This window comes from Arvicola amphibius, chromosome 8 (genome assembly GCF_903992535.2).
Source record: "Arvicola amphibius chromosome 8, mArvAmp1.2, whole genome shotgun sequence".
NCBI classification, from domain to species: domain Eukaryota; kingdom Metazoa; phylum Chordata; class Mammalia; order Rodentia; family Cricetidae; genus Arvicola; species Arvicola amphibius.
The window spans coordinates 107454412-107479430 of record NC_052054.1 but is presented as its reverse complement, the minus strand read 5'-3'; the positions used below and the strand labels follow the sequence as shown (position 1 = coordinate 107479430).

Below are 25019 nucleotides of genomic sequence, written 5' to 3'. Positions count from 1 at the left end.
CCAAAGAGTCCCTTAGAGCAGAGCATTTTTTATCTTTCATGTGTTCCATTCTACTGTGGTTAAGAAGAAGATCCTCAAGCCCTCATTAGCACATGGCCACACTGTAAAGTATCCTTATTTAGCAATTTATTTGCAAAAAATAAAACTACCTCAAACATCTTCATTTTAGAACAAAATAAATTATTGTTGTTTGGGTCTGGACAATGCACTATGACCATTTGAAATAGTAAAGACCCAATTTGGCCCTGTGTGTGACGCTAATAAAGTAATTCTTATTTTCTTAGTCTGAAGAGATAGGTTTGGGAAGATAAATGACCAAGCCAACCCACAGGCTGCATTCAATCAAAGAGAGACACAGGGTTTTATTTTTTAACTTAGGAAGATGAAAAGATGGGTCTCTTCCTCCAAACGACTGAAAAGCTAGAACTGCCGTGTCTTCCAGACACAAGGGAGCTGGTGAACAGTGGAAGTCACAGAGATGGTGGCCGTGCGCACAATACCTGCACAGGTTCAAGCCCGAGACAATCCAAGCACTGAGTTCTGGAAGTGGACATAGAGTCCCACTCCTAATCAAGAAGCTATTAGCAACTGACAGCTTCTGCGAGACGGGAGATTGGTTTTCCTCAGTAGAATGGCACTGGGTGCATCGACCAGATGCCAAGGCAGGCCTCACTGAGGCTTGGAAGATGTTGGCCAACACAAAATGAACTTATGAGTGAGTACATGTGATAATTGTCTTACTGTATCTAGGTTACCTCACTCAATATGATGATTTCTAGATCCATCCATTTTCCTGCAAATTTCAAGAATCCCTGGTTTGGGTATTTTTAAGAGAGAAAAAAACATACCTTTGGATGGATAGGAAGAATGCAATGACCTAGGAGGAGTTTGGATGGGGAAGAATACAGTCAAAATACATTGTATGGATTTTTTTTAAAAAAGCAAAAGAAAATTATGAAACATTAATGAAATTAAAAGGTACCAAAAATTGGAAAAGCCTCCCCCAGTATACGAATTGGAAGAATTAATATTGTTAAGATAGCTGTACTACCCAAAGTGACTTACAGGTTAACACAATCCCCATCAAAATACCTATTACATTCACAGAACAACAACAACAAACCCTAAATTTTCTATGGAAACACAAAGGACCTCAAGTAGCCAAAGCAGCCTCAAAGCTGACGAACACAGCTAGATGCGCCACAGTACTGACTTCTGGAAACACAACTGAGCCATGGTACCCAAAACAATGTAGCACCTGGACAAAAGAGGAACTTAAAAAACCAAAGCCACAAGCCTATGGCCCACAGATTTTCAATAAAGGCACCAGAACGTTCCTGAGCAGGCTAACCAAGAAAACTAGATATCCACATACAGAGGACTGACTCTGACCTCTCATCTCTTGCCTTACCAAAAATCAACTCAAAATGAAGACAAGGAGACCTGGGTTCAAGGGCCACCTCTGCCCATCAATCTGTTAGACCCAGGGCTAGCACTGAATCCCTCGGGCTTGTCCTGGCATCGAGCAGAACGCAGATACCAATGATGTCTGCTGTTTGGATTTATTGTGGAGCTTGGATGCAAGCATCATAACTCCCAAATGCTAACTACTGGACCACAAGCACCTGCATTTCTATGTGACTGCCAGAGACCAAGTGAATGGCCCTGGTACTGATTGCTAGGGAAAACACAAGAGTGGGTCCTGAAGTCAGGGTTGTCAGCCCAGCTGGGAGATGGACACACTTGAAGCATTTAGAAACTAAAGGAAGAAGGGAAAGATGTGCCAATTTTGAAAATCCTCTGACGTTGACTAGCAAGCTGCATTTCCTTCTGTTGCGCAAGCCATTGTTATCTTCTTGCTAATATGACATCCTGTAAGTGACTCACTCTTCCTCAGCTGCCCCAGAGATGACCTTCCTCAGAGAACACGAATAAGGTTTTGTAATACCAGTAATGAAAAGCCAAAAAAAGAAAAAAAATGGATTTCCTTATGAGATATCTGACTTTGGACACAGAATCTTATCATTTTTGGCTCTGTTTCCTTACCTACAAAATGCTATGGACTCCTACTAGGTGAGACTAAGTATGGTGGCCTATGGTGCCCAATAAATGTTGGATTCTACTTGCTTTAAGATGTGAGTCTTTTACTTTGTATATATACTCAGAGATTGTGCACAGGGAAACTGGAAGGAAGCTGGACTATTAGGCAATCTCTGCAACATCATCAAACTTCATATTTGCTCAGAGTCCCCCAGGACTGTATCCCTGAACACGGCTAAGAGCATCTTCTGGAATCAGGAGGTGGTCACAGAGTTCTTTAAACATATGCAGCTACTGGGCCACCCTGCGAGGCAAAGTGGGTGAGCTCTTGGGATAATAGCTGTGGGAAGTCATACAAGAATCGCTGGGGGAAAAAAATCTCTTCGTAAGTTCAATAGGAGTCTGTTGAAACTGTGCTTGCTCTTGCAAGCAGTTAGGATTTTACTATACTGATTTACTTATATATGTGACTCTTATGTAGAACTGAGCCCCACATTGGAGCACTGGACTGAGCTCCCAAGGTCCTGATGAGGAGCAGAAGGAGAGAGAACATGAGGGAGAAAGTCAGGAACGTGAGGGGTGCGTTCACTCATGGAGACGGTGGGACAGAACTAATGGGAGATCACCAACTCCAGTTGGAATGGGACTGATGGATCATGCAACCAAACCCGTCTCTCTGAATGTGGCCAACAGCGGGGGCTGACTGAGAAGCAAAGGACAATGGCGCTGGGCTCTGATTCTTCTGCATGGACGGGCTCTGTGGAAGCCTTCTCAGCTTGGTCGATCACCTTCCTGGACCTGGGGGGAGTTGGGAGGACCTTGGTCTTAGCATAGAGTAGGGAACCCTGATGGCTCCTTGGCCTTGAGAGGGAGGGAGGGGAGGTATGGGTGGAGGGGAGGGGAGGGAAGGGGGAGAAGGAGAGGAGGAAAGGGAGAGGAGGAGGGGAGGGAGGGGGGAGGAGGAGGGGAGGAGATGGAAATTTTTTAAATATAAAAAAATAAACCATGAGAAAAAAAATAAACCTCATGAGTGCTGTTATTTTATGATTTCCTAATGGGGAAGTAAACACAGGAAGATCAAGGACTTTGCCCTAAGGCACACAGTTAGAAAAGGCAGAGTCAAATTTGAACCCAGGATTCTCAAATCAAAGATCTGTTTTAACATTCACACCAGCACATAGCAAAGAAGCCAGTAATGAGAAGAAATGGTATCAGTTTGAACCCTTACTCATTGGCTGCTGCTTAAACTAGTATCCATCTCCCAACTTCCTGCATTATACAATCTCATTTCACATCGCTACAGGAAATAATAGCTATACTTCATAGTCTCTGCTAGAGTAATATATTGACCTGTCACTTCATTCTGGGTTGTGAGAGATAAGTGAAAATAACCTGAGGTCACATATGAAAAACTTCCTAAAGAAAGAGTTGGCATGTACCCTTTGCTTTCAGTACTTTATCCCTCTGACCTTCCTACCACTTAGACTACACACATATGACTGAATTCTTCCTAAATTCAGTCAAAATCATTAATCCATGGGCAAAATATTCATTGAACCACAAAAAGGATAAATTAAAATACATGGCAACATCATAGTCAAACTACTATCAAAAATATACTAAAATCAAAAATTAAGAGAGGGGCTGGAGAGATGGCTCAGTGGTTAAGAGCATTGCCTGCTCTTCCAAAGGTCCTGAGTTCAATTCCCGGCAACCACATGGTGGCTCACAACCATCTGTAAATGAGGTCTGCTGCCCTCTTCTGGCCTGTAGACATACACACAGACAGAATATTGTATGCATAATAAATAAATAACTATTTTTTAAAAATTAAGAGAAAATATTAAAAGGAGTCAAGGTCTAGTGAATTTTATTAATGGTTATATTAAATGTGAATGGACTACTATCTAAAATAAAAGGCAGAGATTCTTAGATTGAACTAGAAACAGCAATATCTTTTTTATTTTGTTTCTATTGAGCTATACATTTTTTCCACTTCCCCCTCTCCTTCCCCTCTCCACTTCTACTCTCTCCCATGATCCCCAGACTCCTAATTTACTCAGAAAATTTAGTCTTTTTCACCTTCCTATGTAGATTCATGCATATTTCTCTTGTGTCCTCTTTGTTGTCTAGTTTATCTGGGGTTGTGGCCTGTAGACTGTTTTTACTTTGCTTTATGTCTAAAAGCCACCTATGAGTGAAAACATATTATGTTTGTCTTTCTAGGTCTGGGTTACCTCACTAAATATGTTTTTTTTTCTAGATCCATCCATTTGCCTGCAAATTTCAGGGTGTCATTATTTTTACTGCTGTGTAGTACTCCACTGTGTAAATGTACCACATTTTCTTTATCTATTCCTTAGTTGAGGGGTATCAGGGTTGTTTCCAGGTTGTGACTATTAGAAATAATGCTGCTATGAACATGGTTGAGCACATGTTCTTGTGGTATGATTGAGAGTCTTTTGGGTATATACCCAACAGCAGTATTGCTAGGTCTTACAGTAGATAGCTTTCTAATTTTCTGAGAATTGCCATACTGATTTCCAAAGTGGTTATACAAGTTTGCACTCCCACCAGCAATTCCCTTTACCCCATATCCTCTCCAGCCTACGTTGTCATCAGAGTTTTCAATCTTAGCCATTCTGACAGGTGTCAGATGGAATCTCAGAGTTGTTTTGATTTCCATTTCTCTGATGGCTAATAAAGTTGACCATCTCCTTAAGTGTCTTTCAGCCCTTTGAGATCCATCTGTTGAGAGTTCTCTTTTTAGGTCTGTACCCCATTTTTTCATTGGATTATTTGCCCTTTTGATGTCAAATTTCTTGAGTTCTTTGTATATTTTGGAGATCAGTCTTCTGTCCAATGTGGAGTTGGTGAAGATGTTTTCCCCATCTGTAGGCTGCCATTTTGTCTTGTTGACCGTGAACCTTGATTTATGGAAGTTTCTCAGATTCAGGGAGTACCATTTATTAATTGTTGCTCTCAGTGTCTGGTCATCAAGGCATGGCAGTAGGAGATAGCTAAATCCCATTGTGCACACTCAGAAAGCATACAGGGATGTGTGAGAGTGCTCAACATATTTTCTGGCTTCTCTTCTCTTTTTATTTAGATTGTGTTCTCAGTCCATATTCAGTGTGGCTCTTTCCTTATCACACATTCCTGTGGCATGTGTGCACTGACATGCCCAGAAAAAAAATAATTCTAAAAATTAAACTTGTGGTTCTCTGTTAATCACCATCTTCTGTGAGAAGAAGCTTCTCTGATGGAGTTTGAGAAATGAACTGATCTATGGGTATAACAATAAGTCATTAGGAGTTGGTTTTTATACTATCTTCCTTTAGCACAGCAAAAATAACAGGTTCTCCCTAGGACCTAGAACCTGTCAGGCTCTTGGCCCAATGATGATGCCAGGTATGGGTTGCATCTTGTGGAGGAAACTTTCTTAATTCCAATCAGGTATGGGTGCATCTTATGGAGCAGACCTTTTTAATTTCCATCAGAAACTTATTGATTGTTTCTATGACATTTGTGCCACTATTGTACCTGTGTGCCTTTCTTTCCATGCTGGTACTTATTTGTCATTTGTAGGCTTACATCTGGATAATATTAATAACAACCTTTCCCTCCAGCACTGCACAGAGCTCCATCCAGAACTATGAAAGCCAGACAATAAAGATGAAGCTAAAGCATCAATATTAGCTTGATCTCTCCATGTTCTATCATTTAAGTATATGCTGTCTTCAGCAGTGGGGTCTTACCATTAAGTTCTGTGATAGCTACATCATAGGCCCTCCTCCCAAGGCTCAGGAATAATTGAGGGGAGGGGAGAGAGAAGGATTCTAAGGGCTGGAGGTGGTGGATGACTATAACAGAACAATGTTTTCCAGGTGGAACAGGGAAGCCACACATGTGAACTGTGATGGCTGTGATGGCATGCATAAGGCCGATACAGACACAAGTCTGACAAAAATTCCTGCAGGGAAAGAAAAAGTGGTCACGAAATCCCACCCCTGACTGAGGAACTATTGGCAATTGATAGCTGCCAGGAGAAGGCAAATCTTTCTTTCAGCGTGTGGCCCCAGGTAGAGCCACACACCCAAGATTGTACAGGTAGCACTAACAGGACTCAATGAGTGTGTGAAAAAAGAATATAAAACTGGATGTGTATAGAATGGGGTGGATCTGGGAGGCTTTTGGGGAGAGTAGATACAATCAAAATAACATGTATGAAATTCCCCAAGAACTAATAAAAATTTTAATTTTTTATTAAAAACTTCTGAAATAACCAAATAAAGCGACAATTCGGAAATAACCAAAGATTAACAAACTATGTGAGAACAAAAATACAGAGTCCTGACTTGAAGGTAATGAGAAAACTGTGTTTGGATTTACAAGCCTCCTTAGAGAGGAAGAAATGAACAGCTGTTTGATAGTATCAACCAACAAGTGCAAAGAGAATGACCAGAGCAGGACCTCTTGTGTACAATAGTAGGTTTCAAGTTGTTCAAGACACAGACATCAGGAACTGTGGGAAAGAAAACAGAATAGCTCCAGAGAAAAATCCAAACCCTAACATGTGGAAGCAATGTCACCAGACAAGGGATTTCAAAGGACTGTTGCAAAAGAATAAAATGCAGCGGGGAGAAGGGTGGATTCAGGGGCTAAAATGAAAGGTAAACAAAATAGAACAGCAAGGAAAAAAACCAACTACCAGGGAATAAAGGCTGATTTAAGAAACTAGAAACTGTAATTTATCCAGTTGACTCTGCCTTCAAATCTTGTATTTGAACCAATATCGATATGAATGCCTGCAGCATATGCATTATGTAAATAAAAAGAAAATACCCTTGGGATACACACAAGAAAACTGGGTATTTAAGACCAAAAGAAATCATTTCTGGGAAATTTTAAACTGTAAGACAATGAAGTCATTCTGTGTACTGTCAGGAATATAAATAGCTTTGCAGTATTAATGAGAGGACATGAACTAAAGCAATGCTAGCAACTGAGCTGATAGCATAAAGGCAACTCACATGGATGAAGTGATGTGTCTGAGCCTGTGAAACACCTCATTGTGCAGCCTTGGTAAGTGGTTCAAGCAACACCTGGGGGTCTTTCTAATTCTTTCCCTTTGTGAGCCCCACACCCAGCCATCAATCAGTAGGTCTTGTAGCTCCCATTGCCAAAACATCCTGAACTCCAGTACCTTGTCTCTTCTCCCTGGCCACTACCCCAAAATCACTACTATTACTTCCCTGACATGTTTTCTCCCATGAGACTCCCTCGTCTACCTTAACCCTACAACCAATTCCCAATGATTTATGAGATTAGCTTTCATAAAATGCAAATGCTATCATGCCTCTGATCATCTTAGAATAATATTGAATATCTCTCCCGTGAGCACCATGTCCTGTGTATATTACTTCTTGCCATCTGGTCTGATGCTTTATTCCCCAGCAACTGGCCCCAACAGCTTCCATGCAGTTCCCAGAAATAGTCCAGCAGGCTTGTCCTAGAGTCTTACTACCTTTCTGGAAGTTCTTGCCAGTTCCCTATATGTTTGTTTCTCTCTTTTTCTCCCCTCCCCCTCTCTTTGTGGTATGTCCATGTCCATGTGGATGAGCCCACCCAAGTGTGTGTATTTTGTCCATGTGTGGAAGACCACATGCCAACACTAAGTATCTCCTTCTGTGGCTCCCGACCCTTATTTTTTGAGACAGTCTCTCACTGAAGCTGGAGCTCATCTATTCATCCAGGATGTCTGCCTAACAAGCTCGAAGGACTCAGCTGCCTCCATCATACCATACCCCTGGCATTAGGTAACAAATACCACGGTGCCCAGCTTTTGCATGGGTGCTGTGAGAACATACTACAATCCTCATGTTTGCACAACTGGTGCTTTTCTACTGAGTCATCTCCTTGGCCTTTTGGCTCACATATTAGACACGCTTCTCCTGACAACTCCAACCTAGCAGAATTTCTATCACAACATCCCACTTTCCTCTTCATAGCAGTTTTTTTTTTCTTATTGGAAATGGCATAACTGTGTATCGGCCATCTGTCTTTCCACCCTCAATGAGACCAGGGCCTTCTCAGAGAAGAACGAGTATTGTCTCCCCTCATTACTGAGTCTCAGCAGCTACAAGTTCTTAAGTTATTGGAGGTACTGAGTAAATATTTGTGGAGTGAATGTGAGAATGGACAGATGTGGGGTGAGAAAATATTTTAATAGAGTAGTCAGAGAAGGAAAACTGATAAATATGGATTGGGTTTTAGAGATGACAATGAGGAAATAGGAAAAAGATGACTATTAGTCATCAGATATTGTGATTGCAGGTTTATAAATGAATAATTGCTGAATCAAATAAAGGTAGAGAGTTTAGTTCTGAGTGTTCTCTGGAAACAGCAAAGTGAGGAGAAGGTTCACTTAAGAGTCATTCCTCAGTGAGGAATCCAGAATCCATGGGAGATATTGGGAGATGCTGGGAGATGCTGGAGGATGCTAGGGGGTGCTAGGGGATGCTGTGGGGATGCTGAGAAGGCAGGAAGATGCTGGGAGACGATGCTGGAAGATGATGCTGGGAGATGCTGCACTGTTTCTTCCTGTAGATACTGGAATGATTCCTGTCATACATGGAGAGTTGGAAGGATGAACCATACTGTAGTTCTGGGGTCAGTAGGTGGCACCAGTAGTGATTCAAAAGAAGAGAGAACTAGGCTTTGTGCTGGGTCCTAAAGAAAGCCCCAGATTTAGCTCAGGAAACAAGGAAGAGGAACAATGTTGGACTGGGAGAAAGGGTTTTGAATAATGCATATGGAAAAGTTAATTGAAGCACATTTGTTCTCCTCCTAAGAGAGCAAACAGTTGGGTGGGATAAATAGAAGGGGGAGTATCTAGGAAAATCAAAGCTATCAGATGTAAAAGATCCAATAAGGCTGCAGTTAAACTGTGACTTTTAGCTGGGTATGAAAGTATGCACTGCATCCCAGCTACCTGGGAGCCTGAAGAAAGACAGTCAGTCACTTGAGTTTGAGACCAGTCTAGCAACATGGCAAGACCTCAGATAGGTAGGTAGGTAGGTAGGAGATAAATAGATAGATGATAAATAAGATAGGTGATAGATGAATAGATAAATAAATTAGATGATAGATAGATAGATAGATAGATAGATAGATAGATAGATAGATAGATAGATAGATAGATATACAGACAGATAGATGATAGAGAGACGGTAAACAGATATGACTTTAAGATCCTATTTTAGTTTCTTTTCAAAGGGCATTAAAATGATTCTTCAAAGACATTCGCCTAAAATCTAAAATGATTGTCTTTTGGGAACAGAATCATAGAATGTTTTTCTTTGAGCTTCCTTGAATATAGATGTTTTTGGTAATTCTGGGTAAATGCCTAAAATGAATTATATTGCTATATAACATCTTAGCTATCATAGAAATGCAGACTGTAGTAAAATGCATTGGAAATGGCCCATGGATTGGCAATTCCAAGTGGATGCCTGATGTCACAGTGACTGGAAGTTTCACCAGTGCAGACTTGATTTGTAAGATAACACATTCCTCATATAAATTAAATTATGATCATTCATAAATGGAGAAATCCAAAAGGAGACCAGTGAGGGGAGGAAAAAATAGTCTTTTAAAAAAATCTATCTTAGGAGAAGCATAAGTATCAATCAATGTGATGTTGATGTTAAGTCATAAAAGATGAAATTGGGTCAAAAAAGAAGATTTAGTTAACCCAGTTTGCTCAGAGGACCTTCTGTTTCTGGTGCTAGAATTACAAGTAGGTGAGCAAGCCCACCCTACATTTACATGGGTTCGCGGCATCCTGGCTCTGGTCCTCACAGCGAACACTTTAACTGCTGAGTCACCTCCCTCCCTATCCACTTCTTTTGGAAAAGAAAACACTAGGGCATCATCATCATCATGCATGCATTCATTCACCAGGCTGGAGCTCCAGGCTGCCACCTGTCAGTCTGAAGCTGCCCATCAGCATGGATTTCCCAGGCAGAAGGAGGGGTGCCCAAGAGAGACAGGACCCAATCCCTCACCAAACGCCCCTGCAGCTGTTGTCCTCACAGATGATGTGGGGGAAGAGCGAACAAAATTCTCTGTGGTATTTCTACTAAAACAATTTCAGAGACACTGGACTAGGCATATAGGGGAAGAAAGTAAAGAAATAGGAAAATGAGAATCCTTGTCATAAAAGGAAAACTAAACTGTATGGAGAAAACACAGAGAGCAAACCCCACTCGCACTTAGCAAGACTCAGTGAAGGCCCTGCTCTGTTTCCAGAGGTGAAACTCTACACCACTTGGAAGCCAAGGGTCTTGGCTGCTATGGTCCCTAAGTGGAGTGGTGGCTCAGAGATCCTGCCAAATGGGAGAGGAAGAAGTACATTTATTCTATCCTGTTAGGTTTATGGGAACACGTTGTAAGTTCTTATATAAATACACACAATTTTATGTGGTCCTCGGAGAATGCTTTCACCAAGCTATTATCCACTTTAGAATATTGCAGACAGCAGCCCCCTACCAGAATGGCATGATACCTAAACACGTATTAGGTGATATGTCTAGTTTCTGGACAGGACGTATAAGCTCAGATGCAACTCCTGTACCTTGTGTTGTGAGCTTCTATAAACCCTTTGAGGTACAGAGCATTCCCACTGAAATTGGAGTTGGACAAGAGGGTTTATATGGCTAGAGTACTCCAGGCTGTAAAACTTGGGAAAACAAAACAGTTTGGATAAACCCATGGAGCTTGTTGTAAGACCTCTGAGCTAATAAAGGTCTAGATCCCAGGCCTCCTCTAGTGTTGCTTACACTTTCCACTGTGATCATTACCTAAAACAAAGTATATGTATGAATTTATCAAGAGACTCTTAAAATGATATATTGGAATCAAAGACATTTATAAAGAAGGTCCCTTAAAGGTAGTAATTAATTGTCATGATCCTACAACCAGGAGGCAGGAAGACATATAGTTTTATATGACTCCCCCAATGTGCCATGCCTAATTAATAGTCATTATCCTAGCTAATTTATTCAGTACTCCCTACTTCCCATGCACAGAGCTAGGGTCTTGTATTCTTCACAACCATTGTGCTGATAGCATCCTCATTTTGGAAATAAGGAAAATGAGCCTCAGAGATAGAAAGACTTTGGAGTCTAGACACAAATCTAAGCAGTGTGACCCTAAAATCCATACTGAAAACTACTTGGCTCGGTAGCCTCACCATTAAGCCAAGGTTTGGGAGCTTTCTGGGTCAGAGAACAATACCCCATGTTCATGCCAGATGGGGATGCTTCAGCAATGAGTTTAAAACCAGAGCTGCAGGTGATAGTTGGTAGATAGAAGATAGAAGTCTCCGCCAAACTGCAGTGTTTGCCTTCATGGTGACACAGCAAGAGGGGTCCACACGGGTCCTATGATCCATGATTCCATATAGAAGGGGTTTAATGTTCATAAACTTTTAAAACCACCAATGTTTTAGGTTCACTGGATAAAAAGAATGCTTTTTGCAAACATCACACGAAGCCTATATTTGTACTTGAGTCTCGGGCTGCTACAAGCCTCCTGTGACAGACATTGCTATGAAGAGACTCCATTCTACTCTGCACCATGGGAATGGTCATACCTGCAAGCACAATGAGCATCCCTTACGGCTGAGTGCTTTAATCATTACTGCATATTTTTATTTCTTATTGATCTCCGTGGTATCTTTCAGCTTTCCCAGAGAGAGCTGGGCTGCTGAGGTTTAGATGTTGCATGGATAGATGAACGGATGGATGGATGGATGGATGGATGGATGGATGGATGGATGGATGGAAAGTAGCATCTAGACTATATCTACATATGTTCTTAAACATATCCACACACTGAAAAGTCAGGATTTAATTATAGGGCATACATAACCAGAAATCTTCAGAATTAAAATCCATATAGCTTAAAAATTTAAAGATCTCAAAGTTCCAAACCAAATACGATATATTCTCATGGGAAGGAGTGCAAATAACCAGAAACCTTCAGAGTTAAAATTCACCCAGTTTCAAATTAAAGGATCTCAAAGTTCTAAACCAAACACAAAATAACACTGAAGGAAAGTATTATAGCCACAGGCTAACATACCAGGCTTCCTTCCTTGTCTTTGCCATTGTTAGCACTCAAGTAGTAAAAGTAAATTTAAAAAATTTGTTTTGACTTTTTTACTGTCCTTTTTATAATTAGAATGAAAAATACTTTTTAAATATGAACCTGTGAAAGGTAAGTAGAAATTCAAATTAAAACCAGAATTCAGAGGCTGAAGAGATGGTTCAGTGGTTAAGATCTTGTACTTCTTTTACAGAGAACACTGATGTGGGAGGTCCTTCTGTCTTGGTTAATGAATAAACAAACTGCCTTGGCCTGTTGATAGGACAGAACTCAGGTAGATGGGCAAGACAGAACTGAATGCTGGGAGAAAGAAGGGCGAAGTCAGAGAGGAACACCATGGAGCTGCCAGAGACGGACTCTGGGAATTTTACCTGGTAAGCCACTGCCACTTGGTAATACACAGATTAATAGAAATGTGTTAAATTAATATAAGAGTTAGCCAAAAAGAAGCTAGAGCTAATGCACCAAGCAGTATTTTAATGAATATGGTTTCTGTGTGATTATTTTGGCTCTGGGCAGCCGGGACAAGCAAGCAGCTCCCTGCAACAGAACACAAATTTGGCTCTCAACTCTCACACTGAGCAGCTCACAATTTTCTGTATTTCTAGTTCCTTGGGATCTGCTGCCCTCTTTTGGCCTCTTTGGGCATCTGTACTTACACATGCTCATTCTCACATACGTATACACGTAATTTAAAATAAATAGCATATTTTCAAAAAGAGGATTCAACGATGAAAGACAAACATCTTAGTGTCAGAGATCCGTGCACACAGATACACCCCAAAAGACAGAATTAGTGGTGGTAACACAGCTGTCTCCCTAGTGCCTGATTCTGAGCTGCGGGAAAGGCATTTCAAGAAGGCTGATGTCAGAAGACAGCTCCCAGGAAAGACTTCACCCCCTGAATGCACATTACAGATCAGCCTGAAGGGAAAGGGATGGGGCAGACTGGGTGAGAGATACCAGCAGACTGTGATGAAAGTCTGGTCCACAGGAAACCCTAGCCCCATAGATTTCTGACCTGAAGAAGCCTGCCATGAGCAGATTTAATGATTCTTTTCTAAAGAGAGGGTCTTCTTGTCCAGAGTTAAGAACTGAATTAGTAGAGAAGGAAATAAGCTTTAGAACCCAGCAAACTGCATTTACTTCACTCGTGTTCATGGCAGCAGAGAGAGTCATTAAAAGTCAGCATCAGGGCAGCTGCACACAGGAGCACATGGCAGTGTGACAACGTGCACAAGACGCATGCAAGCCCAAGTCAGACCATGTCCCAGCATGGAAAGGAGAGTCAGGCCATAGAACTATCAGCAATTATTAGCTCCTCTGAGGGGGGAAGTTTTTACTCCGAGAGTAAAGCTCCTGAGTTGACCATGGAAGGTTACATATCTAAGAATATTTGGGCAGCACAAATTGGTCTTGATATTTTTTGGTTTGGGAGGGGTTTGGAATTTTTTTGGTTTTGTGTTTTTGGTTTGTATGTGTGTGTGTGTGTGTGTGTGTGTGTGTGTGTGTGTGTGTGTGTGTGTTGTTTGTTTTGAGCATAAAGTTAGTGGATGGTGAAATGTGTGTGGTCATGGATCTGGGAAGAGATGGAGAGTGTATGTGTTTAAAATGCATTGTACCAGATTCTCAAAGAACTAAATAAAAATAAAAATTATAAGCATCACAGCTTCTAGGGTGTAGCTCAGTCAGCAGCTCATCCTAACATGCATGGAATCCTGGCTCCAATATTTAGCCCTGCATGAACCAAGAGGTGATATATGTTTGTGATTCTCTCACTCAGTGGGAGGAAGGAGAGGGTTCAAAAGTTCAAAACCATCCTCAGCTATATAAAGAACTTGAGGTCAATCTGGGAGACAAATCCTGTCTCAATATATATATATACACACACATCATAGGACTTACTTAAAAGAATGTGTCCAGAGATCATTAATGTGGTTAGAGAGCACTGGAGGCCAGCCACCTCCCTTCCAGTTTCCTGCTACGTGACCAGGATTAAGCTACGTGCCCTCTTCTCAGTCTATTAAATAAAAATGTTAACAGCATGAGCTTTGTGAAACTGTTGTTAGGATGAACTTGGTGGACAACGTGATTAGCATCTAAGTGCTCCTTTCTGAGTGGTTCATTTACTGAATAGTGACCTTCTTCTAACACAAAACATGACCCTTAGCTAGGGTTGCTGAAGGTTTGGGGGCAACAAGAGGAATTAATCAAATTCCTACTCATTAGGCATAACAGGGAGGAGACCAAATTAACAGCAATATACAAAGGACAAAGAGGAAGAAAGGAAGCATTCCAAAACACTTCATGCTTTAAGACACTTTTCAGAATAGCTTTAGTGTGTAGTAGATGTAAGAAGGCCTGGAGGCACAGGCTCTTTTCAATGGGCAGATGGGCTCCACATATTCAGTTGCTATCCAACCACCCGAAGAAGACAGACAGACATAAAGAAGGGTAAAACTGTTACACTTCCAGGAAAAAGGATGCAACCAGAGATTATCATGCTAAACAAAATAAAACCAGATTCAGAAGTACAAATATCATGTTTTCTCTCACAAAAAGAATCTCAAAATATAGATAGATGATATATAAAGTTAGATGATAGAGAGAGAGAGAGATGATAGATAGATAGGTAGGTAGGTAGATAGATAGATAGATGATAGATAGATAGATAGATAGATAGATAGATAGATAGATAGATGATAGGTAGGTAGATAGATAGATGATAGATAGATAGATAGATAGATAGATAGATAGATAGATAGATAGATATGATAGATAGAGAGAGAGATAGAAAGATAGAAAGATAGATGATAGATAGAGAGATGATAGATAGATAGATAGATAGATATAGATAGATAGAAAGATAGATGATAGATAGATAGATAGATAGATAGATAGATAGATAGATGATAGATAGATAGATAGATGATCGATAGATAGATAGATGATCGATAGATAGATGATAGATAGATAGATAGATTGTAGATAGATAGATTATAGATAGATAGATAGTAGATAGATAGATAGATAGATAGATAGATAGATAGATAGATTGTAGATAGATAGATAGATAGATAGATAGATAGATAGATAGATGATAGATAGATAGAGATAGATGATAGATAGATAGATAGATAGATAGATAGATAGATAGGTAGATAGATAGATAGATAGAGAGAGAGAGATAGAAAGATAGAAAGATAGATGATAGATAGATAGATAGATAGATAGATAGATAGATAGATAGATAGATAGATGATAGATAGATAGATAGATAGATAGATAGATAGATAGATAGATGATAGATAGATAGATGATAGATAGATGATAGATAGATAGATAGATTGTAGGTAGATAGATGACAGATTGTAGATAAATGCATAGATGATACATGGATTGATGGATACATGGGTACATGGATACTTGGATAGATGAGACAAATGTCATCAAGGCAGAAAAAGAACGAATTACTTTGGAATTAGAGGAGGAGTATGAAAGAGAGATGGGGTAGGGTAGTGGTTAGGCAAATATAGGCAAAGTACAATGTATGGGACACTAACATTTCTCAACAGAAGACAGACCACTTCGTAAAACATTTGTCACCAGTTATATGTTTCCGCTATAAAGCTTCCAGGCCTTCCCATAACCATTTTAATCTTCACTGAATAAAAAGATTTCTCATTGAATAAAAATATTTCTGGAAAACTCACACTCATCCTTTTGATTCCTGAGTACCACAGGTTCCACAACATGGAACATGCACAGGGCCATAGGATGAATAAGGATCTTAGATGTGGTACCCATGGCTTAGACAACTGTAGGTCAATGGCTCTTATTTAGATTTAGCCAATACTTCTTCCTCAGTGGCATCTTGTTGGAATGAGCCAAGGACCCCTCAAACACATCTCTAAAATACCTCTAAAAACATCTCTAAAACATCTCCATTTCTGTTTCCTCCATTGGGGAAGACAACCTACTGGAAAGTGATGGAAGCCACAGATTCCTGCCTCCCTGTCCCTTGCCCTCCATGTCAGTCCTTCCCGAGAGGTCCTGTCTTTGTCCCCTGAACTTCTCTCACACACATCAGCTTCTTCCTTCTTCCCAGAGTCTGTGCTTCAATTACAGGGAGTGAGCTACTTCCTGGATCTCTGCAACTGTCCCCAGTCCTTTCTCCTGAATTCCACTCTTCTCTCGCTCCATGTTCAATACTGTCCCAGAATGAAATGATCAAATCACTTGGCTTAAATTTGCCAGTGGTTTAATGGTAATTAATGGTGGAGCAATAACAAAAAAAAAATCTCAAATATTTATTGAGAGCATGTCCAACCTTGGTACAATACAAGTTTATCTGCATGAGATTTTATTAAAAAATGAAAGGAGATGCTTTGAATCCCTTACCCTGTGAAGAAGATGTTACCATCTTGTAGATGCAATACTGAAGCTACAGAAGGCAGAGTTAATTGTCCATGGAATAGGAGGTAAGCTGGACTGGAACCCTAATCCTCTGCCTTCCCACACTCCAGAATGAAGCAATAGCACCTCACTTGCAGCCCAGGAAGCCCTGCAAGCCTTACCCTACCCCTTTTTCACAAACTACTTCCAAGCCCTCATCTTAGCATCGCCTCTGTCCTCAGGTCTTCACCAAAGACACTGTACCCAGGAGGGACCTTTTTAGCAGCTCCAACCATCAAGATCCACAACCTAGTAAAGCACCTGATGCATAGCAAGGACTCAGGAAAGCCTCTGCCAAGAAGGAAAACGGCACAAGTGAGAGCTAATTCCCTAGATTCTAGTTCAAGCTGCACAGTCTCTCCTCTTTAAGCCTCTGGAGTTTTATTGGATATTTCTAGTAAATACCAGAAATAGAAAAGCATTTGGGAGTTTACTAAACTCTTGCAAAAATCCCATGTGGATTCATAATGTCCCAGAACCCTGACCTTGACTGAAGGAAAAGTCTAAAAGGGGGTAGGTGGCAACTGACTCATCCAGAGTGTGACAAAGCTTTGCAGAGCTGCAGAGCGTTCGTAGGCAAGTAACAAAGGTGCTGCTTGCTCAGCCATCAGCCCTGGTACACTTCCAAGTTTCCCTATTTGTCTGCACTGCCCAAGAAAGATAAAGACAAGGCTCATAAAAACGTGGTCCCCCTTCACTATGGGAGTCACATGCATTACCAACACACAAAATTGGGGTTGGGGTGGAAGTCAGTCATTCTGTCCATGCTCCTTCCTGGGTGAACTGAACCCAGGGGCAGCTCACAGGAACCCAGTATTAGAAGAGGGCCTAGGCTTCTGGCCGGGGAACAGTTGAAGATGACTGGACGTATGGAGATACCGCCTTCTGTGCGGGCTCTGCGTTGCACCTCTGCAGAGTATAAAAAGCTACGCAGTCGCCTGTGTTGTGTCTGTGAATCAGCAGCTGACGTGACAGTTTTAAGCACTGAAGAACTACTATGGCATTGTTCTTGTGCCATTAAGGGCTTAAAGTCATCCCCTCATGGCAGAAACAGGAGCAGAATCGCTCCCAATGCCAGGTTCTACCTTCCATCACCTGCCTGTCTCTTTCCTAACAGTAAACCGTCTTTTGAAATAAAAACAACCCTAAAGAGAGGACTCTCCAGGTGGCTTAATTTTCCTAAGCCATCATAAATTTGCCATAAAGCACAAAGAAGGCAAACTTTATGTTGGTTGTTTTTAATGTGTATTTGTATGGGACCTAAAACAAGTCAAGCAAAGTAGAAATCTTGAGTGGAGTTTTACTATTAGGCTCTATTTTATCACGCTAACTCATTTTGTGTGTGTGTGTGTGTGTGTGTGTGTGTGTGTGTGTGTGTGTGTGAGTGTATAAGGGTCAAATTTTGGTGATATATATATATGTGTGTCAAAAATCACAAAACTTTCTAGGTTATAGTTCTTTTTTTTATTTTTTGGTTTTTCGAGACAGGGTTTCTCTGTGGCTTTGGAGCCTGTCCTGGAACTAGCTCTTGTAGACCAGGCTGGTCTCAAACTCACAGAGATCCGCCTGCCTCTGCCTCCCGAGTGCTGGGATTAAAGGAGTGCGCCACCACCGCCCGGCTAGGTTATAGTTCTTATTCAAGCAGAGCAGAAAAAGGAATCATGTTGGACATGGCAGTGTATACCTATATTCTCAGCACTCGAGAGGTAGAGGCAGAAAGATCCGGAATTTAAAATCATCTTCAGCTACAAAGCAGGTTCTAGGCTAGCCTGGGCTACTTAAGGCCCTTTCTCAATAAATAAAAGAACAAAACTGAGGAATCATATTCTGCCTTTGCGCTCTCTCTCTCTCTCTCTCTCTCTCTCTCTCTCTCTCTCTCTCTCTCTCTCTCTCTCTCTCTCTCAGTGTGTGTGTGTGTGTGTGTGTGTGTGTATGTGTGCGTTTCTCTTGTATGAAGTGTTTAGAAACAAAAAGTACCAAACTGACCAAAAGAATTTATGGTTAAAGAGGAAAATGAAAACCTTTCCAAGAGTAGAGAGTACTAGATGACATCTCACCTTCCAGACACTGGCAGGTGAACCCACTGACGCTGGACACACACGTGGCTCCATTTCTGCAAGGATCTAGGACACAGTAATCGATCTTGGTCTGGCAAAGCTCTCCAGTATAGCCTGCAGAAAAAGAAGATGCCTGTTGTCCAAGACCTGTTATTCCAAAACCACCAGAGAGTCACCCCCAAACTGAGGGACTGAACCCCCAAACTGAGGGACTCTGCCAGAATCCACCGTTGGAAACAGCAGCCTTGCATAAGGGTGTCTCAGATACTCCTTGATCTTGTGTAGTTCTATAATCAGAAACCACCACCATAAACTTAGAGCTACGGTTCAAAATTCATTCACTTTTCAGATTGTTTTCTCCCACATTAGCCTCTGACTTTTATATTCCCAGAAGCTTTAGAAGCTGAGGCAGAATTCCACTGTTCAGAGGACAGGGTCCCTCTGACATGAGGTGCCCTGGGCCTGAGATGAGTGCTACCTTCCCTGGGTCACCACAATACCGCACTATACAGAGGTATTAGAGAGTTTTAATGGATAATATTTAGACCCAAAAGAAGCCGCCCGTGTTAACTCTGTACCCTGTGCTCTCATTTTAAAGACTAAGAGTTTGCAGCGCACACAACAAATATCACATTAATATATTATGCTTAATACTTCCTTGAGTTATAAACCCCTCTCCCTTCTCCATGAAGCCAGCCCCCCCAGGTGATCCTGTGGGATAGTGACATAATCCCAGACAAGCGGTGGGAAAATCAGGTTGTAAATCTCCTAGAACACCTCGGGCAGCCTGGAGGCTTTAAATAAATCCCAGATTTTTAATTCAGTTTGAAAACATAGCCCTCCAGAGAGGCAAGTTTAATGAAAATAGCACACTAAAATGGTCCTCACCTTAGAGTGGGCAATGCTTCAGGAAAAATATGGAAAATACAAGGTATAAAAATAAAAAAGTAAAAATGGTGCTCTTGGTTGTGATATTTGAGTGATGGAATCACTGGTAGTCTAGAGAAAATTCCCATTATAAATTTTAATCAGATGTATTTTCTACACAATTTTCATTATACAGTAGTATTTCATATGTTTCCCATGGAGTCCTGAATGACACAGAAACTTGCCTTTCTGGATTGTTGGTTTCAAAAGGCCATCACCGGCACACACAGCTCCGACTTGAAAAACCACCCATTGCCAGCCCAGTGGGTGTGAACTACAGACAGTGAATGCAGGCGATCACTTTAGCATCTCCCATTGAGTCCCTTCCCCATTCACTCCAAACCAAGCCAAGCCATTTCTTGTTATCCACAGGGATGGGACTGAGAGACCAGCCTGGAGACCAGTCTGGGATCTAAAAGGCCAACACTCAGGCAAGCGGTGACTTCAGAATTCCAAAAGGAATCTTTCAGTATGACATCACAGCAAGAATGTAGCTTCAAATGAAAGATCTAGATTCAAAGTGGGAGGCAGCAAGCTTGCAAGGGGAATGCTGTGAGCAGCCGTTTGACTTAAAAAGGTATGTGTTTTTCCATATCTGAGAGAATTCCTCTTCATCTGAGGTCAACACTCATCTGATCACACACACACACACACACACGCACCCCACTCCCCTGTCCCATCCCCTCTCTTACAAATAAGGAAACTGAGGATTAGAAAGATTAAGCCATTTACACAATCGCCAGGGATTCAAACTCGTGGGGCCCATGCCCTTAAACACAGCTATGCTTAGTCACCAAGCAGTCTAGACAGAGAGTAGACCACGGTAGCTCCTGCCTATAACCTCAGACTTGGGGATCCCACCGGCATTGAGTGGGTGACAGTGTGGAAGTTCTCCATCGTTTGAGAAAGTCTGATAGACCAGCTTTCTTATGTCAAGGCAGAAGTGGGTCCCTAGTGAGGGAGCTCTTGTCTGGGGTAAAAACACTACCTCATTATTTCATTTTCCTTATGGTTTAAAGTCTTTCAGAATTTTGAAAGTCAAAGAGACAGAAAAATATGATTTAAAAGACTGTGGCTAAAGGGATAGACTTGCAATCTAGGCATCTACTGGCATATCTGTGACTTGGCATTCCTACAAATAAAAAACAACAGAGGCATGAGGGAATGGTGGGGTACAGAGGGGCAGGCTGGGATTATGAGGTTATAAGCTATAGAGCATCCCTGGCAATACTGCAAATACCTAATAACTACTAGCATCCTAGCGACCACTAGCATCCTAGTGATGGTAGATGATACCCATCTCTGTGTGTGCAGAGTGGTTTCGATGCCTGTCCACGCTAGGCTGGTCATGGGGGAGCCAAGAATTATCACTGACCTTTCTAATTGACCCTCTAATCTGTTACATAGTTTATTTATAAATCTTTGCTATCTTTATTTTCTGATCCTACCGGTGGACTTTTAACTAGCCGCTTCCTCAGCCTTTCCCAAGTGGGCAGTCAACCAACAATGGTGGAAAATATATGTAAAGGCATAGAGCTATGCAAAACAGGTGTGACTGCTAGTTATACATCCCGTAAAATGCAGGGCAACGGGAAGCTTCAACTCTGGTTTCCAGCAAAACATCTACAGAAACCAATGACAACGACAGACAAGGGTTGGCGAGTGTGAAAACTCCTCCCCTAAACCAGTGGGCAGGGATCCTTCTGACCACAGGGCCACAAGCACTATGGCCAGCCTTCCAGACTACTGTCACAGCCTCGTGACACCTTTCCTGTCTTCTAGGCCCAGGCGTCACTGTCTCTCAAGACTCCAGCTACCATTCCCTGGACCATCACTCTACACTGGCTTTCTTTCGACCCATCCCCCACAGAGAATTAACCAGAGAAATAGCTGAAAATGTAATTTAACTACTACTGTTCCTATACATAGACTCCTCCAATGGATTGCCAAAGGGTTTGGAAGAAAACTAGTCAGTGGCTAAAAAGAAGACATCATCTAGCCCCGGCCTTCCTCCTCTTTGTCCACCCTCCCTGCTGACCACCAAGCAGCAACCACTCGGCCTCATTCTGTTCTTAAACTCACCGAACAACTCAGTCTTTAACATCAGATTCACACTAGCCTGGGACCAGATAAAGATATAAGAAAAATGCACTATTCAAAATAAATAAATAAATAAATAAATAAATAAATAAATAAATAAATAAATAACAGGCCTAGCCCTGGCCTGCCCAGAGAAGGGCAATGAACTTAAGGTTATCATCTAATAAAGACATCACTGATGAAAGTTAGAAACCAATTTTCAGGGGAGGCAGAGAAAGTAGCTAGCCAAGATGAAAGTCCATCTGTAGGATCAAAAACATAAGACAGCAAAGATTTAGAAATAAACAATATAACAGAGTAGAGGATCAAATAGAAAGGCAATGAAGTTGTCTCTAGAATCATGTAAGAAGTGAAAGAGATGGCTCAGTCAGAAAGGTGTTTCTCCCACAAGCATGAAAACCTCCATTCAGATTTCCAATATCTACATAAATCCAGGCCCAGTAGTGTGAACCCAGAAATTCTAGGGCTGGGGTAGTAGAGACAGAAGGAGCCCTAGAGCTCTCTGGCCAGGAACTCTAGACAAACTGATAAGCTCCAGATTCCATGAGAGATGTCTCAAATATTAAGCTGGAAGAGATTAAAGAAGATACTCAACACTGAACTCTGGCTTCCACACACATACATAAAGTTCACATGAACATACCACCCATACAAACATGTACACGTGGATACATCACACACACAAACACACACACACACACACACACACACACTCCAATCAAGCATAGAAGGAAGCTAATTAGCTTCAACCTTAGTCAGGTTTACAAATAATGTCAGAGTGTTGAAGTGATGGTGTTTCTTAAAGCAAGCACTGTGAATTGTGAAATCACGGCATTGGAAGACCGTGAGCTTAGAATCGCATGTTGTTGCAAAAGACCAAAAGGAAGGCATGACCTGTGTGGCTGCCCAGGTTTCGTGAATCTGCAAGCTCCAGTTTATGTAGGTCAAACCTGAAAACAGCTTAGAATAAGTAATTATAATAAAGCTTTTCCTTTACTTGTAGGAGTTTTATCCCCAGAAAGACGTAGACATGTTATGATTTGAACATCAATTGTCCTCATCAGCTCGTCTGTTTGAACACTTGGTCTCTTGACAATAGTCCTGCTTGCTGTAGGAAGTTAACCACCAGAATATGACCTTGGAGTCTTTTTTTCCCAGTTCCACTCCCTGTCTGCTTTCTGTGTCGTCTTCCACCAAGATGTAAAGAGGTAAAAAGACCCATCTAAAAGTGTCTACCACTGTAGAGGTGTACCCTTCAAACTGAGAGCCAATAAGCCCTGCCCCCTTAAGCTGCTTCTAGTCAGGTACTTGCCATAGCCATGAGAAAAGTAACTAAACAAACCAAACACAGAAAGGACAGCATTGGTTCTGTTCAATCCGTTATTACTCCTTTGGGTTTGGGTTAGGATAATCCAGCATATGGGAATGCCAAGATTACATACATAACAACTGAAGAGGTGTGGATGGTGTCTGAGAGAACCTATCAGACATGATTCCAATCACAATGTTAAATTGGGTAAGTGATTTTTTTTTAAATGTCCTGTGGATTTTTCTTTTTTTTTAGTTTGAATCTTTTTTTCCACATTTTTTTATTAAAAATTTCCATCTCCTCCTCTCCTCCTCCCCCTTGTAAGTGATTTTTTTAACTAATGAATTTTAAATTGAAATGTGAGGTTGTTAGATCACTTTGAGATATTAAACAGATCTCAGAAATTGCTATTTAAACTTAATTCTCCCTGGCGAATAAACACAAAGGAATAACTCCTTTCTTTTTTATTTTTTTTTAAATCTGTGTGTGTGTCTGTCTGTCTATCTGTTTACACATAAGCAACAGTGAACTGGGGGACCAGAAGCTAATTTGTGGGAGTCAGTTCTCTCCTTTCCAGGGTGTGGGTCCTAAAAATGGAACAGAGGTCATCAGGCCTGACAGCAAGTGCCCTTACCCACTAATCCATCTTGTTGTCCCACAGAAGACAACTTCTTATCGTCTTCTCTGGCACACGAATCATTCTAGAACATCTGAGATGCCAGCCCAGGTGACTCCACATGGCTATTCACTTGGCCTCTGCATTCTTTTGGGGCTACCCTGCCCAGAAATTACCAGCCGGGACCCAGTGCTCTGGTTCTCCTTGACTCTTGAACGAGATGCCTGTCCCTACTGGTCACAGTATCCATGTATTTCTTTCTTCCTCACCTAGAAGAACCTAAGAGCAGGCTTCATCCCCTGCGTCCATGCTCCAGCTCTTTAAACTTGCCCTTACCCAATATGACTCTCATTCGTTCACTTCTAAGTCCATCTATCTATGGACACAAGTAGGTTTGCCTTTCAAATGCATTGGCAACTCGGTGAGAATCAGGACTTTGTCTTATTAATCTCTAGACCCTCGTAACTTAAAACATTTTCCAGCACAAATAATTGCTCAAAGAATGAACCATTCCACTTAAGGTATTTCCCTAAACTCATGGCATCTTCTAACTAAGATGTCTTCCTATCCTAAAGCAACGACACCCAGAAACCAGATGGATGAAGCATGTTTTCCACTCTTTCTCCTAATGGGCATGGAAGTAAACACAAAGATGGGAGAGGTTTGTTTGCTTATTTGTTTTTGCCTTTTGTTTTTTTAAAAAGGAAAAACGGTTATCTCACAAAACACACTGTATTAGTTTGAATGAGAATGTCCCCTACAGTCTCATATATTTGTAAGATTGGTCCCCAGTTGAATTGTTGGAAGATTAGAAGGCGTGGGCTTGTTGAAGGAGATGTGCTCTTGTTAGAGGCATCGTGTCCTTGCTGGGAGAGGTGGTGTGTCCCTGGGGATGGGCTCATTCCAGGCAGGCCCTAGGTCACTTTCTCTGCCTGCTGCCTGTGGATCAGAATGTAAAGCTCTTGGCTACTGTACTGCTTCGGCACCATGTCTGCCTGCTCCCGGTCATGATGGTAATGAACTAAACTCTGAAACTGTAAGCAAGCCCCCAATTAAACGCTATGTTTTAAAATGAGAGTTGCTTTGGCCAATGTGCCTCTTCGCAGCAATAAAACAATGACTAAGACAAGCACTACCAAAAATCACCTTGCTTTTTACCTCAGTGATTTGCACAGTCAATTTGGGAAATTGCAACAACAAATTATTCTGCTCAGAGGCCCCTTCCCATTCAGTCAGTCTGGAATGAGCAGAAAATTAAGCTAGCTTGCTTCTGATCTTCAGTCTTGCTTCTCTAACTAAGATTTCATCCAATGGCTCCATGCAACATGGCAAATTAACAGGG

General features: G+C 41.4%; 1 protein-coding gene across 1 annotated transcript in view; it reads right to left on the bottom strand.

Moving 5' to 3' along the window:
- Dner (delta/notch like EGF repeat containing) overlaps nt 1-25019 on the bottom strand; it is a 282293-nt gene that overhangs the window by 63201 nt on the left and 194073 nt on the right. The window contains 1 exon segment of the mRNA XM_038340268.1: nt 18726-18839. Coding sequence (XP_038196196.1) covers nt 18726-18839 — 114 coding nt within the window.